This window comes from Trichechus manatus, unplaced genomic scaffold, assembly GCF_000243295.1.
Source record: "Trichechus manatus latirostris isolate Lorelei unplaced genomic scaffold, TriManLat1.0 scaffold00146, whole genome shotgun sequence".
Taxonomy (NCBI): domain Eukaryota; kingdom Metazoa; phylum Chordata; class Mammalia; order Sirenia; family Trichechidae; genus Trichechus; species Trichechus manatus.
Window position 1 is genome coordinate 3,766,532 of NW_004444082.1, and position 16,848 is coordinate 3,783,379.

At 47.3% G+C, this 16,848-nt stretch overlaps 1 protein-coding gene across 1 annotated transcript in view; it reads left to right on the forward strand.

Annotated features, from left to right (window-relative positions):
* The first annotated feature begins 6,527 nt into the window (after window positions 1-6,527).
* RAB31 (RAB31, member RAS oncogene family) overlaps window positions 6,528-16,848 on the forward strand; it is a 128,729-nt gene continuing 118,408 nt past the window's right edge. The window contains exon 1 of the mRNA XM_023740055.1: window positions 6,528-6,776. Coding sequence (XP_023595823.1) covers window positions 6,663-6,776 — 114 coding nt within the window. The 5' untranslated portion in view covers window positions 6,528-6,662. The remainder of the gene's footprint in view (window positions 6,777-16,848) is intronic.

Here is a 16,848-nt window from a genome sequence, read left to right on the forward strand (position 1 = left end):
CCTTCTTATTGCCAGCAGACCAGGACGAGGTTGCTCCCAGGAATGGAGCACTTCTGTTCCCAGAGCTGCCCCACTCTTCAGCACTGATAGGTGTTCTAGAAGCCCAGGTTTTCCTCCTTAATTCTGATTAACCGCTCAGCCTAGAATTCTGATTCCTACTCTCTGTCTGGAGTCCCAACCCAAACTGGACGGCAGCTAAAACAACAATCTTTACAGTTAGGGGAATTAGACAGATGTCCAGCAAAATTCACCTGTTTTTGTCAATGGAAGTACAAGAAATAAAAATTTACTTTTAAATAATATATGTGTATTTTTAAATAACTTCACTTTACCAGCCACACTACCCAAAAAAAGGAGACCTGGTGGCACAACGGTTAAGTGTTTGGCTGCTACCCGAAAAGTTGGCGGTTTGAACCCACCCCGCAGCTCAGCGGGAAAAAGACCTGGTGACCCACTCCTGTCATGATTACAGCCTAGAAAATCCTGTGTGGCAGTTCTCCTCTGTCCCATGGGGGTCACTATGAGTCAAAATCGACTCCATGGTACCTAACAACAACCACCTCCCAAAAAATCTGTATACATATACATGCTTCCTATCTGCTCTAGCCTTTTCTTTTCAAATTTCAGGGACCTCATTTCCCTCGGGGAACACAATGGCACGAAGCACTTTCAGGAGGTGGAATGTTAACACTGTTGTTCCCTGTACCCAGAACCACCCACTGCTGTTGAGTTGATGAGTATGAGTTGTTCCCTCTAAACCTCAAAAATCACAAAATAGAAGACTTCCTTGGCTTAGTTACCAGATCAAGTGCAAAAACTCTCCCCGGAGTACCTGAGAAGTGCCAGAGGAAAGAGCTGGTCTCCCTTTGTACTAAACTGAGTTTGTCTGGGGTGATTCAAGTTGGGTGTAGTACCAGGTCTGAATTGTACAAACCATGATGAAATTAAAGAAAGGAAATCTAGTAGGTGTTTGTCTTTTATTTCAGGAAATACCTTGTAGGATGCATTTTGGAGGGAAGCAGATCCTGCCTTCTGAACAGAAACTGAGAAGGCCAAATCCCTCTTTTACAGCTTGGATATGGACACATGACCTAGGTCCGGGCCCCTGAGCCAGGGCCCCTGAGGAGCTGGGTGGAGGGGCACCCACCTGTTTAGATGGGCAGTGATGGTGGCAGCTGGGCTGTGCATGCTGTGCTGGGCAGAAGCTTCCTTGCCCGTCCGATACTGGAGTGTGATTTTGGTTGTGATCACTGTGTATTTTCCCAGCCAGGCTCTCCAATTTCGTGGAGATTCTGTGAGTTACCCAATATTACCTCTCACCCCACCCTACTTTTGTGTTCCTCAGATGCACAGAGTTAAGTTAATCACACTCCTCAGTTCATGCAGTTCATGACGTGTTATCCCAGGTCCCTTCACTTCCTTTGTCTCCATTACACACACACACACGTTTGTATTTATACGTGTGTGTGTGTGTATATGCATATACATATATATGAGTATATATATACACTTCATTTTTAAAGCAGTTTTAGGTTTATAGAAAAATTGTACGGAAAGTACAAAGAGTTCCCTGCACCCTGTTTCTCCTGTTGTTAGCATCTTGCATTCCTGTGGTTCATTTGTTACAGTTGATGAACCAGTACTGATACATTGTGATTAACTAAAGTCTGTAGTTTACATTAAGGTTCACTCTTTGTTTTGTACAGTTCTATGCGTTTTGACAAAATTAGCGTGGTGTCATGTGTCCACCATTCCAGTATCACCCAGAACAGTTTCACTGCCCTAAAATGCCCTGTCCTCCACCTATTCACCCCTCTCTCCCTCCGCCCGGCCCCTGGCAACCAGATTGTTTCACTGTCTCTGTAATTTTGCCTTTTTTAGAATGTTGTGTGATTGGAATCATACTGTGTGTAGCTGAGACTGGCTTCTTTCAGTTGGCAATATGCATTTAAGTTTCCTTCATGTTGTTTTTAGCTTGATAGCTCATTTCTTTTTATCGCTGAATAATAGTCCATTGTATGGATTTACCAGTTGGCTTATCCATTCATCTACTGAAGGACAGCTTGGTTGCTTTCACGTTTTGAAGTTATGAATAAAGCTGCTATAAATATTCATGTGCAGATTTTTGTGTGGACTTAAGTTTTCAGTTCATATGGGTAAATACCTAGGAGTGCTTTTGCTAGATCGCATGATAAGCCTATGTTTAGCTTTGTAGGAAAATGCTAGACTGTCTTCCAGAGTGGCTGTACCATTTGCATTCCCATCAGCAGCCAGTGAGCATTCCTGTTGCTCTACATCCTCGCCAACATTTGGTGTTGTCTCTCTCTTATTTTTTAACTTATTACTTCATTCATTTTAATCTCTTTACTCCACTCCTGACTCCTCACCCAGCTCTAACTTAACCACACTCCCTGAATAAATACAACAGAATGGTAGCTGTTAGAGCTGGGTTGGCAGTCAGGAAATCTGGAGATCTTAATCATATTAAGTGGAGGTCAAGAGCAGTGGAAAGTAGAGGCAGAAGCTGGTAGAAAAAGGGTCATAGAGAAGATGTACAAAGGGATGGTCAGAGAATCCTCCCTACAGGCAGCACCTTGACTTGGCCTTGACATGCCTTGCTCACCAGTCTGGTACTGTGCCAGCCTGCCACAGGCCAGAGGGGATAAAGGACTAGCCAAGGTGACAATGTGCAGGGTTCAGTCCCTAAAGGACCACACAGTCCTCACAGATCAGGCTTCAATGGCTAATGCAGTCATGGAAGATGGAATCCTGAAATTGTAGGGGGTGCTGGGTGGCAGTCCCTGTCCTTGTTGTCTTGAGGCAGAACCACATGTCAACCATGTTGGCGAGATGGATAACTGGGCATCTGCAGACTCCCCGTGTGAGGGCTGCACAGTATTGTTTGTCCAGAGTGAGCACAGAGAGGGGCTGGTCAGTGGGCAGAAGGCTGTCTCACTTCAGTCTTGTCTGCCAGACTTGTGTGTGATTTTGGTCTCTCAAAATCGATCTCTTCTTTTAAAAAAGGGAAATTTTTCTTAACTCTTTACCATCTTGATGTAGAAAATAGAGCCCCTTCTTTGACAATATTAAAGCATTTAATTTGTTTTAATTGATGGTAGTATGGAGATCCTCTGCCTAGAACTGATGGTCGAAGCACGCTGCTGTTGTTGCTTACCTCTAGTGTGCATCCTTTCTTCCTGTCTTGAGGCCAGAGTTAGCCCAGGGTCCCTCTCGTAGGTGACACTCGGTAATGCTGGCGATGAAGTGAGAAACCTCCGATTTCTGTGGACGAGTTCCTGCCCTCCCCACCGCCCCCCCAGCTCCTTTGCTTCGGTTTTGATCGGTAGATGTGAATGTTCCAATGTGTGTGGATTTGTACGTGTTCGTGTACACATTTCTCAACGACTCAGCACATCAAAATAGTGGCGTTTATCCTGGGATTTTTTTTGGTAAACACTGATTCTGCTAACATGATATCATACATCCAAAGCCATTCAGTATGTGTTTCTTGATAATTCGGTTTGCCAAAGGCAAGAGAGGTCTTAAGTGGTTATGCTTTCAGTCTCAAAGGCCTTAAGACTGGTGATGAGAAGTTGACTTTGAAAAATGTGTGTGATTCGCTTTGGAAAATACTCATTAATTTCAGAAGCATACTTCCTTTACGGTAAATTTTCCAAGTTTTCCCCGCACACTCAATATGGTTTTGATGCCAGTGTTTTAAGATATTGTAGAAGAGGGCAAGGGCTCATTAGTTTTGTTTTTAAATTTGTGTTTCCTTTGGTTTACTATCGGATATCTATTAGAATTTATTACATATTTGCACTCATAAATGTTTTACATACCAATTTTGAGAACGAATCAATAGATTTATGTGCCTGGCATAGAATCGGTTGATTGGTTCTGAGTAGTGTATCAAGGTGACACTCTCAGCTTTCTGATTTTCCACAGATGCTGGGTTCTGCTACTGCAACAAGCTCAAGAACATAAAAATTCCAATCCAATGCCATAAAAAGCACAGTTCCGTATGCCGATTTAATTTTGTAAGTCTTTTTGTCAGCATAACTGGCGATTCCATCTGTTTAAGATTAGCCCCAATCTGGGATCACACACACACACACACACACACACACACACACACACACACACACACACGCACACACACGGTTTCCTTATATTAGCAATTTAACAAATTTATTTATTTAGGTGGGAGTGGAGGCTGAGTGGGTGGTAGAAAATGGCTTCTGTAATTTAATATGTATGGTATAATGCTGGCTTCTCTTTGTGAAACAGTTCTTTGTCCATATCCTGCTTGGTACGGGGTAGGTAAATAGTGCTGTTAGTTCCAAAGAGCAGATGTGTGACCCTCTACTGTGCCCCTGCTACAGAAATGCAGTGGCCAAAGGGAACTGCTGGTGTTTATTATTCTGGTCGTGGGCTAGCACCAGGTGTCACCCCAAGTCAGTCTTGGCTTGGTTGTCATGAAGGCAGAAAATTGTAGGCTGGAACAAATTTTCCTGTACCTATTATATAATCTTAAATGATGATCGTTGACTGTGCACTGAGGGACTGAGATGCTGTATACCATAAGGAAATCCAGGAGGGATCTCTAAATGGGTAGGAGGATTCTAGGAGATACTGCGCCCCTTTCCTCTTCTCTTCAAAGCTCCTTTTACTGAATGGTTATAAAAAGAGTTTTATCTGCCCTCACGCTAACCAACATGATGGGATTACCAACAACATGGTCCTGGCAGGCAGCCACCTGCCAGCGTTTGAATAATGCTGGCTGCTGTGGCAACCCCACTGGGCTCATGCATGTAATCAGTGGCAACAGGAAATGCAACAGCTGGTGAAGGAGGACAAGTGCTGACTGGAGGGACGGCAGGAAGTGAACATAGTACTGGGTGCAGATGCTGAGGCGCCGACCCTGGGGGCAGGTGGGCCACCAGCCCAGTAGCTAAAGATGGGTGGGTGGGTCATGGGGAAATACGAGTTTTCAGCAACGGGCTGTAATGCCGGGTGCAGTGGCCTGTACAAGTAAACGTCATAAATCTGGATTTCACGGCTGTAGAATTTATGAGCATTAAGTCACAGGGCCCAGGATGAATTTACTTGTGTACTCTTGAAGAAATGGTACACTTAGCAAATAAATAGGTGGGCAAAATATAAGGACAATTCTTAGCATATTGAGAGGAATACACAGGTTTCTAAGTTTCATAAAAAAGCCAGTTGCTGTTGAGTCAGATGTGGCAGTCTGCTTCTATAAAGATTACAGTCTTGAAAACCCTTTGGGGCAGTTCTACTCTGTCCTGTAGGGTTACTGTGAAATGGAATTGACTTGACAGCTATGGGTTTGGATAGTAATATCTACTTTGGATAATAGAATCTACCCTAGAGGGTTATTGTAATCGTTCAGTAACATAAATAATGTGGAAACATCCAGGAGAATGTCTGTCACGTGGGAAGTCTCTCAGTAAAAGTTGGTTGTTCCTTCCTCTCCCAGATGGATTGTAGAAGTCATCCACTTCCCTAGCATGCCTAGAGAAGAAACAGTTGTTTGGCTGAGAAATTTGATTTAATTTGCATTCTTGTACCAGGATTACACCACTTTACAGTAAAGATGTTTCTACTTCTCCTTAAGCAACTTTTGAAATTCTGTTGATTGGCTAACGTTCACCAAGAAGCTGTCACCACACGTCTGCTTCTGGCCGCTTCACACCAGTGCTGGAAAACGTGAGTGGACGAAGAAAGCAGGCTCCCTTGGGAAATGACGCATATAAGCTGCCTCCCAGGGTCTTCAGGGGCAGCAAGTGGCCTCAAAGGAGATGTTTTATTAAAAAGTGGGGGCTTCGATGCAGTCGACAGGCAGTACTCTGGCCCTCCTGTCCTGTCCTCTGGGGACCTGAAGCTTGAACCCTGAGTCTGTTGTGTAAGATGCCAGACTTGGGCAGCCCGGAGAGATGCTGGTGTGAGGCAGGTGTGACCTGTCCCCGGGGCATCAAGCATTACAAAGTGTGAGAAATGCCTCTTCGGGGCACCCCCGTAGGAATTGTGGGCCAGCACCGAGTGACCAAGACAGGAAACTAGTGCTGACCAAGGGCAAGGCAGAAGCAGTGGGGGCGGAAGTGATGAGGCTTTCCCGCACACGACAAGCCTCTGCTACCAGGACTCACTTCTCCACCCACACGGAGCCAGCTCAGCAGTCCCACCTGCTGCCCGAGGTCGGGTCTGTCTGGGAGCCTGTGTTCTTTCCATCACAGCCTCACCGTGCACAGTCGCTGGTGTACACTCACACCTGCTCACATACCTGTGCACACACCTGCCCACACACCTGTGCACACACCTGCCCACGCACCTGTGCACGTCTGCCCACACACCTGTGCACATGTGGCTCTTGGGGAGCTTTGCCTGCTTTCTGGGGGCTATGTGAGTGAGTGGGACAGCCACGCCCTTCCATCCCCAGTGCCCCCCACCCCACCCCCCAGCAGCCTCATGCTACACGTTGGTTGGCTGTGCCAGTCCTGTGTCCTTCGAGTTTGGGGAGCTACAGGTGCATCATAACTTCCTCAAGTTTGGTTAGTTCTTGTATGAACCCCAAGACTACCATTTGGGGGTTGTTGTTCTGAATGATTTTTTAGTACTGTTTTTTATTTTTAGCTGGGTGGATGCGTTTCGTTTGGAGATGCTCTCCTCGTTTTTGCACATGCTCCTGCTCCTTGTCTCATTCAGTGGCCGCAGGGTTCTTGAAGCGCCAGATGAGTCCTGGTGGCAGCAGTAACGTGAGTCAGTGGCCTTCAGGCCGCCAGCAGGGTGGGCTGGCATCTCAGCCCCATGTCCTGTAAAAGCCGGCTCCCCACACCCCACCAGCAGGCCTGCGGGTAGGACGAGCCAATGGGCAGGGACAGGATGTGTGGAGAACTGAAAACTTGATCCAAGTGGGTCTTTCCATCGGGGGCTGAGCTGGGATTGGGTGGGGATCCCCATATCATGGTCTGGGGCTGGAGGAAGCAGTGCAGCGAAGCTATGGAGGCAGGGTTTCAAGAAAACTGCCTGAGCACGCTTTCTGTGGAAGAGTCTGGGGTGCTGGGGACTTCCTGTCCCGAACAATCGTCCCGCTTGTCTGGGCAGGACAGCCCCGGAAGAGTAAAGAAATGCTAATGAGGACAGGCTGAGCAAAGTCGCTGGTGTGGGCCCAGCCCCCGCCTTGCGAGGGCGTCCTAGTGATTTCTTCTTCATAGCTTTCTATCTTCCAACAAAGATGACTTCACCCTTAAATGCTGTGAATGGGAAAATGCCCACTTAAAAAGCAGCATGAACAGACTCTGAAACGTTTACCAAATGCAATGAAGACCAGAGACAACTTTCTTTAATAATCTAGTCCCTCAACCTACTTCTGATTGAAATAGTTTATTTTCCTTGAATTTTGTGAGTTTCATTTCAGTCGCGCGTTTAACTTTCCCTGGGCAGGCGTTACTGACATATGAGGAAGAATGATTAATGGATGTACAAAAAACAGGATAGCTATAATATCCCAGTTATATATAGCTTGACCAATTGAAAACAAAGTATTGCCTTTAGTCAGATAATACTGACTGGTGGAACAGTGCTAAAGAGCTCAGATGCTGATCAAAACGTCATCAGTTTGAATCCACCAGCTGCTCCTTGGGAACCCCATGGGGCAGTTCTGCTCTGTTTCCTATAGGGTCGCTATCGGTCAGAATGTTTATATAATGGCTTTCTGTGAGATGTTTAAACTTACTACTAGATTTCTATTATTTTTCTAGAAGGACTAATTCGTTAGGAAATTAGCACCTGAGCCGACTCCTCACTCCTCCCAGATCGGGGTGGGTTTGGGAAAATTCCTGGGGTCCAGCTGCTGGAAGTGCTCCCAGCCCACAGGCAGAGCTCTGTCAGTCCCTCCCTGACACACAGGAGTCACCACAGCCCCCCAGGTGGCGGCGAAGGAGACCTTGGCACAGCCCAGATCTGCTCATTTGTCCAGCCTGTGACACCTTGGGGCCCCCTCTTTGAGGCATGGGTCTCTGTTTGCAGAGAGAGCTCCATGTTAGCTCACAGATTCCGCAGCCACGGACCTCGTTGGTGTGGTGATGTCTGAGGCACCTGCAGTCAGCTTCTCTCCCTTCTTCCCCCGTGCTCACAGGCCTCTGGCCCCTGGGTGCCAGGTCGGATTGGAGCTGAGGCCCTGTGGTGCCTGCAGGCTGGCTCATCTCTTCTTATTTTAGTGCTCGTTTTTCACTTCGTGGTTGGAGTTGGGCACTAAGCTAGGGGCACAGTGGCACATCCCACCTTCATTGCTAAGTGTGTGGTAAGGATCAGCAGGAATCCAACTCCCAAAGTGTGGCTATGGATCTTGTCTTCACCTCCACTTCTCCATCCTCGTTGCCACTCTCCCTCTTTGACCGTAGTCACCCAGAGCTGGGTCAGAGCCCACAAGTGAGACAGACACCGTCTTTCAGACCAGCTGCCCGTTCAGCACTTCCCAGATCCTGGCCATCCAGAGCTGGGTCAGAGCTCACACGGTGTCCCAAAGAGGGATGCACAACCCTCTCCTGTGTGTGGTCACGGCCCAGAAGCTGTCTCTGCCTCTGTGCTCAGGGCTCTTACCAGCCTCCCCCAGTGGCCATGATGGGTATAGACAACGACATGTTTGCTGTGGTTTAAATATGAGTAGGGACCCCTCAGAAGAGAGGGTTTGGGTCAGCAGGACAGAGTCTTTCCTACTACAGCACCCAGGACACAGTGGCATGAGGGGCCAACTGCACCGCATAGGGGACACCTCAGGAGCGGCAGCCATGCCGTGTCCGGAGCTCGTGGGGTGCCATCTCTCCGCCCTGCCACGCCAGCTCTGAGGAACAGCCAGTTCTCCTGCGGTACCTTACAGAGGCAAGAGTCTGTGGTCTGGGTGGTGGTCCTTTTAAACTTTGATAATGTGAAGTTTGAGCAGGAATATAGGGAGAAAATGTTAGTGTACAAAGTTGCATTTATAGAAATAAGCTTTAAGAAGAATATAAAATGTTTATCCTTATCCTACCACCTAGATTGCATCTGTTGCTATTTAAAAGTAAGTAGAAGTAGTACTTTTTATGTGGTTAGAAAATTCAAATGACATAGAAAGGTACAGAATGAAAAGCGCAGGCCTCTCTACCTAGAATAATCACTGGTAATATTCTTATGGTTTTTTTTTTAAAGAAAATGTTTTATTCTAGTGTGCCTGTGCTCACACACAATTGTTGTTTTGTTATTGTTTTAAAGCCGTCATTACTGATTCGCACATGGCTTTTTTCACTCCGTGTACCTTGGGTCTCTTTCCACAGTTATCAGCACCTGCAGATGTACTTTATTCTTTTCTTTCCTGCGTAACCATTATGTAATCATTCACACTTATTGACTGTTTGCTCTGAGGGCTTTAGACGTGCTGTTGTACTTAACCTTCATGGGTACTGTTACTGCCCCGGTTTCACAGACGAGGGAGCGGAAGCCTAGGGACTCGGTAAGAGACTCAGATCCAGTCCATCTGAGCCCAGAGCCCATGCACTAACCACCACACCACTTTGCTCCCTGCCCATGAGCCAGTGGTAGAGTGGGGTTGGTTATTTACAGCTTACGTACCTTCTACCTTTTGATGGTGTTTTCTGTTCCCATTGGTGAGTGTTCCCTCAGATGTGTACATCTGCCTCACCCTCCTGGCGGCGCCTCCCAGCCTGTCTGCTCTATTGGGTTTCTCTTTGTGGGATCCTCAGATTAGAAGAGGCTGGGAGTAACTAACAACAGTAAAACAATTGTGATTAAAGTTTGCAGAATTGTTCCCAAGGGTGGCTACCAAATCTCGCTCTGTTAGCTCAGAACAGAGTGTCTGTAGTTTTTCTTTCCCTTCTCCACCCCAGGTTCCCTGTTTCCATTTGTCCGGTTTTCTTGTCCCTTCCTGCCTTCTCTTCTTTGCTTTTGGGCTGGTGTGTCCATTAGTCTCGTGTACATGATTGAACTATGAAGCACGTCCCTCGTGTGTTATTGTTGACCCTGTCCCCACTGCCATCAAGTCAATTCCAACTCATAGCGACCCCATGGGGTTTCCGAGGCTGTAAATCTCTGTGGAAGCAGACTGCCACATCTTTCTCCTGTGGAGCCGCTGGTGGTTTCCAGCTCCATACTTTCTGGTTGGCAGCCTGTCACTTTAACCATTGCTCTACCCTTGTTGACCTTGAGTTCCCTGTTACCAGCTTTTCTGTCCCCTCCTGCCTCCTCATCCTCGCCCCGGGGCTGGTGTGCCCCTTTAGTCTGTTTTGTTTTATGGAGCTGTCTAATCTTTGGCTGAAGGGTGAACCTCAGGAGTGACTTCATTACTGAGCTAAAAGGGTGTCTGGGGGCCATACTCTTGGGGTTTCTACAGTCTCTGTCAGACCAGTAAGTCTGGTCTTTTTTTGTGAGTTAGAATTTTGTTCTACATTTTTCTCCAGCCCTGTCTGGGACCTTCTGTTGTGATTCCTGTCAGAGCAGTCAGTGGTGGTAGCCAGGCACCATCTAGTTGCGCTGGGCTCAGTCTGGTGGAGGCCGTGGTAGTTGTGGTCCATTAGTCCTTTGGAGTAATCTTTCCCTTGTGTCTTTGGTTTTCTTCATTCTGCCTTGCTCCCGATGGGCTGGGATCAGTGGAGTATCTTAGATGGCCGCTCACAAGCTTTTAAGACCCCAGACACTACCCACCAAAGTAAGATGTAGAACATTTTCTTTATAAACTGTGTTATGCCACTTGAGCTAGATGTTCCCTGAGACCATGGTCCCCAGCCCTCAGCTCAGTAGTTCAGTCCTTCAGGGAGTTTGGATGTATCTGTGAAGCTTCCATGACCTTGCCTTGGTCACATTGCACTGACTTCCCCAGTACTGTGTACTGTCTTACCCTTCACCAAAGTTACCACTTACTGTTGTCTGGTTATAAAACACATGGAGTAATTTACGGGTCTTCTCTGCCCACCCTGCCACTCAGCACATCCCAGGATAGGAAGGTGAGATGAGGGAGCCAAGTTCATGACGCTGTGGCTGGGGACCCTTTGCTTCTTGATTTGTTTGCTTTCCCTCACACTAGGCCTTTGTATCTCCCTGAACTGAACTCCAAATTGAAATGTAGCTGGTAGGCCCAGCTCATAACAGGCTTCCCTTGGACAGGTCAGAGGGCATGGAGTCAGGATACTTGGGGAGTTTGGGGCCAACTGTCAGATGAGTGGACATGTTGAACAGTGGTGTCCTGGGGATTTGCGTTATGACGTTTTGAAGAAGGACAGGTGGACAGCAGCAAGACGCAGTGCAGCCAGTGGCTACTGTTCTGAGGGAGCAGAAACAGCTAGTTGGCTTGGATCTGGACTGGGGATGAAACCTGATACCACCCTCGAGCACCGAAGATTTCTCCCTCTGGTCAGCAGAACGACAGGGTGCTTCTGCTGCGGCCGGCTGTGTCCACTGAAGTGGCATTCCTGGCCGCTGCCCAGCAGTCTGCCATTTAGATCCTTTTAGCAGAAAAGGATGCTCAGGTGGGAGGATCTGTCTCCTGGTAAAAATGCAGACTTGGCCGGCACCGGGACTCCGGGAGCTCGTACTTCCATACCCTAATGCCTTTAGTGGGGAGGGGCAGGCAGTTGCCCCCAAAATAGGGGATTATTGTAGGCAGATTTACCAGAATGTTTTCATATGCGTCAGACACTTTGGAAAGTCTGTCTTGTGCCCGTCTGGGAAAGACACCAGATTTATGGGAGGGAAACCAAAATTCCAAGTTAGCTGCTAAGGTCATATGGTCAGATCATGGTGGAGCTATAGCTTGCCCTGTGAGTTTAGAGAAGGCCTGCAATAGCTTTCTTGTCCAGACCACTAAGTGAGGAAACATACTTCCTTTGGGTAATTTGACTAAATGATTACCTGTAAACTCTTGGCCTGGTTGCCTCAATCTAACTGCAATCTTCCTGCCTGCTTGAGAGAGAATTGGGGTGGAGGGGGCAGTGTATTGTTGATCCCCAGAGTCAAACAGACAGAAGGGTCCAAATTGAAACTGGAATGATGACTTCACTCCTGGAAGAAGTAACATTAATCTTTTTTTTTTTTAATTTATAAAGTCAGTCAGTTGTATTTTTGAAAAGCTGGAATGAACACTCTCTGAACAATTAGATGTGCACACAGAGATGTCCGCGTAGGTTTCTGTGAGTTAAATCAGGTGCGTATGTGTAGCAGTGCCTTTAACCGTGACATTGGCCCCGTGACGCAGATGAGACACGCTCAAATGTGAAATACGGCGGAGTGAGTGTTCCTGATGCTTTTGCTAGAGACAAACGGATTTTGATTTTGGCATGGCCCTTATGTCAGATATAAATGGTCTTTTCCAGGCTCTGTATGTCGACTGTTTTCTAGGTAGGAGAAATCATTATTTTGATGTATCACTCTCCAACCACAATAGTAGAGCAGCACCCATTAAGTTTATTTTTTGGGTATAATAAATCATACTAATAGCAGAAATCAGCTTGACTTAGATGTGTCCAAAATGGTTTATAGTAAATCATACTAATAGCAGGAATCAGCTTGACTTAGATGTGTCCCAAATGGTGCATGTAGTGGTATAATGGCAGTGTGAAGCGGCCGAGGGGACAGGGGTTGGCAGTGGTAGTAGGTCAGGGGCTCATCTTTACAGTCTTTGCAGTGCTCCCACCAGGAGACATGCTTCAGATGAGAAGCCTGCTACCACAGTGCTAGCGGGCACCAGGAAGTTACAACATACCCCAAGGTTCGGTAACCAAACAGAAAAGGTACAGGGTGTCCCGTGGAGCCCAAAGGCAGGAAAGCAGCTGGGCCTTGGGGAGAAAGGGAGTGTACTAGAATCGTTAGCAGTCCTGGAGGGCTCACTTTTGGCTGTATGGCTGACCTTCTCTCTGCGCATCTGCTCCATTTTTTTTCCCACTTGTTTACTCTATGCACGGGGCAGCCCTGGTTCAGTGGTAGAATTCTTGCTTTCCATGCAGGAGATTCAGGCTTTGATTCCTGGTCAGTGTACCTCATGTGCAGCTACAACCCGTCTGTCACCTGCTAACCAAAGGTCGGTGGTTCGAACTCACCAGCCGCTCCATGAGAGAAAGATGTGGCAGTCTGCTTCTGTAAAGATTTACAGCCTTGGAAACCCAATGGGGCAGCTCTGCTCTGTCCTGTAGGGTCGTTAGGAGTCAGAATCGACTCTAAGGCAACAGGTGTGATGCTGAACAATTTTCAGTGGAGTTTCCAGGTTCAGATGGACTAGGAAGAAAGGCCTGGTGATCTGCTTCTGAAAATCAGCCAGTGAAAACCCTGTGGATCACAGCAGTCTGATCCGCAGCCAATCATGGGGATGGCATTGAGCTGGGCAGCATTTTGTTCTGCTGTGCACGGGGTCACCATGAGCTGGGGCCAACTTGATAGCAGCTAACAACACCTTACCCGCAGGGAGTGAAAATGGCTGCCTCCAGCCTCCAGGTCTTACGCTTCTGGCTCGAGGGAGATGTGTCTCTGTGTGTTTCCAGCTTCTGTGCAGGCGGGACAGCCAAGAATGGTGCTCAAAGTGGGGCACATTGTTGTGCAGCAAGAAAACCTACTTGTTTTTAAGGAAGGAGCCCTGGTGGCACAGAGGTTAAAGAGTTCAGCTGCTAACTGAAAGGTCAGTGGTGCAAACCCGCCACCACTGCATGGGACAAAGATGTGGCAGTCTGCTTCCGTAAAGATTTAAGCCTGGGAAACCCTATGGGGCAGATCTACTCTGTCCTCTAGGGTCGCTAGGAGTTGGAATCGACTTGACGGCAATGAGTTTCTTTTGTGTAATGCTTATTGTAAGGAAGAAGAATTAATGCCTTTGAATTATGGTGTTGTTGATGAATATTGAATATACCATGAACTGCCAGAAGAACAAATCTGTCCTGGAGGAGGTACAGCCAGAATGCCCCTTAGAAGTGAGGATGGTGAGACTTTGTACTTTCAGCCAAAAAGAAGACCCTCAATGGATGGATTGACACAGTGGCTATAGCAACGAGCTCAGACATAGCAACGATCGTGATGATGGCACAGGACAGGGCAGTGTTTTGTTCTGTTGTACCACGGGGTCACTATGAGTCGGAAGTGACTCGACGGCACATAACGACAACAACATCGACTCCCCAGTGCCTAACATCGCACCTGGTGTGTATAGGCACACGGTGGGTGTTTAGCGAGTGCAAGAGTGAATGCATCATCATACCTGTTTGCATCTTCAGGACTTACCACAGGTTTGGGAGCCCAGAAGGTGTTCGTGAACAGGCAGCAGGTAGAATCCGCAGGTCAGGAGCTCCAGCCCCTGAGGCACAGACCAGGTTCCGTTGCTTACCCTCCCAAGCCTCTTTCTCCATCGTGAGTAATAATAGAACATCTCTCATAGGGCTAGACTGAAGGTTAAATGAGATGATGTAAGTGAACACAGAGTCTACCTTGGAGTAAAACTTAATAATATGTTAACTGTTATTACCATCACTATTCACAACATAATTTATATTATCAATAGTGCATCGATAATTATGATACCAAAAACAAAACCAGCTGCTGTTGAGTGGACTCTGACGCATGGTGACCCTGTGTGTGTCACAGTAGAACGGTGTTCCATAGTGTTTTCAGTGACTGATTTTTTGAAGTAGATCGCCAGGCCTTTCTTCGGAGGCACCCCTGTGTGGACTCAAACCTCCAACCTTTTGGTTAGCAGCCAATCACGTTAACCATTTGCACCACCCAGGGACTCCAGTCATGATACAGAACCTAGAAATTTATTGCTCCGTTTTGCCGTGATGTCCTTGACTGCCTTCTCTTTAATTTTCCTTTAGTCATCCTTTTTTTTAAATTGCAATTTCACCCCAACCGGCCACATGCACTCACTTTCTAGACCACGTTCATTCACCTCAGTGCCCTTGTTCTTAATCTCTGTCAGAGCTTCCTATTTTCTTGCAGGGTTTCTGATTAGTTTTCCATGCTGGAGGGCTCAGAGATTTTATTTTAAAACCAGACTTGTGCATTTGGATTAATGACATGATGTTAGATTTATAATTTAGTGCCCAGCACAGTGCTTACAAGACATCTGCAGTCATCTGTTTTCCTCTTTGACCTTCAGCTAGCCTTTATCTGGGGAGCAGTGAGGATACTGTCTAGGAACTGGAGACTGTATTTCCATAGCTCTGATGCTTATTAGAAGCCCTGGTGGCGCAGTGGTTAAGAGCTACGGCTGCTAACCAGAAGGGCAGCAGTTCAAATCCACCAGCCACTCCTTGGAATCCCTATGGGGCAGTTCTACTCTGTCCTATAGGGTCGCTATGAATCAGAATAGACTTGACGGCAGTGGGTTTGTTTTGTGTAATGCTTATTGTGAGGAACCCTGGTGGCACAGTGGTTAAGCACTTGGCTGCTAACTGAAAGGTCGGTGGTTTGAACCCACCAGTTGCTCCACGGGAGAAAGATGTGGCAGTCAGCTTCTGTAAAGATTCTGTAGGCCCAACTCCCTCTATTCCGACACCCCCGCTTTCTTGCAAATTGTTTTCTTGATGTTTTAAAACTCAGAAACTGCTCATGTGATAATCAAGTCTAGGTCTTGATGAGTTAACCCTTATCTAAGTGTAGGACGATCCCTAATATATCATAGGTTCAGATCTATCGTTACTCAGCTCGAACAGCAGTAGGGTAAGGAAAGTTGCTAGGTTGTGAGCAGACTGTAACATCTTTGCTTTTAGCTATACAGTCTGCACATGTGCATGTATCTCATTCGATTAAGTCACGTTTGCTGTAATCTAGTATCTTGGTTAAGGAATTAACAACAGTTAACTATACTACGCAGGATCTCGGCTTGGTGATCTTTGAAGGCTTGAGTGTTAACTCACTTGTGAGTGGTTTGAAGATACTAACTTTTCAAGTTTATTATATTTGGGATTATGAATTAGTTGTTCCTTTTGTCTGCCCTACAGAACTGAATGTTGAGTGTAAGCCAAGCTCTAATTATGGACTTTTAGCATCAAAATGGGAGGCTTAAATCAGGCCTCCATCATCTATGATAATGCTTGGCACATAGTAGGTGCTCAATAAGAATTTAGTGACTGTAGGAGGAGCCTTCTAATGGCCTCTGTTTCCAATATCGTTTCCCTCCAATCCTCTTAAAGTTACATAACTGAGTGGGTTCACTGGTTCCCATTGCTCTAAGGGCAAAGGCCAAACTCCCCCATCAGTGGTCTGCACAACCCTCGGTGGGGCCCAGACTGTTGACCTGGTGTCTGCTGCCGAACGGATGTCCTTGCTGGCTGGTCATTGGGCAGCCCTCCCACCAGCGTCTGCTGTCTAACTGCTTACACGTTAGCTGTGCATCCTCTTCCTCTTTTGCTTCTAGCTGGTTTCTCCTTGGTGGGCTCAGTCAGGGAGGCAGAGAGATTCTGAATACTACGGAGAAGGGATTTATTATAGTGATTGCACTTTATACGGGTGAGGGAGGCTAGTGAGGCAGGTCGGAAGAAGGAGCTGGAAGATTGGCACTAAGCATGGCTAGGTGGGCAGGTTGGAGCTGCTGAGGACCAGGCAGGCTCAGCGGTGAGGCGGCCTGCAGGGGCCGTGGAGGGTCTCTGGGGGCCGTAGTGCTGTGCAGCCACCACCTCTGTATGCCCCGTGGGCGGTGGGCCTGGGGCTGCTGCTGGGAAGGAGAGTCAGCCCATGACTGAGTACTGAAGGACTGTCAGCCTCCTGGGCTCCTGCACGTTCCTCCTTTGGCCGGGTCTAACCAGAACCCTACAGAGAAGGAGGATCTCGGGAAGTGTAGTCCCCAGCTTAAGCCAAGTT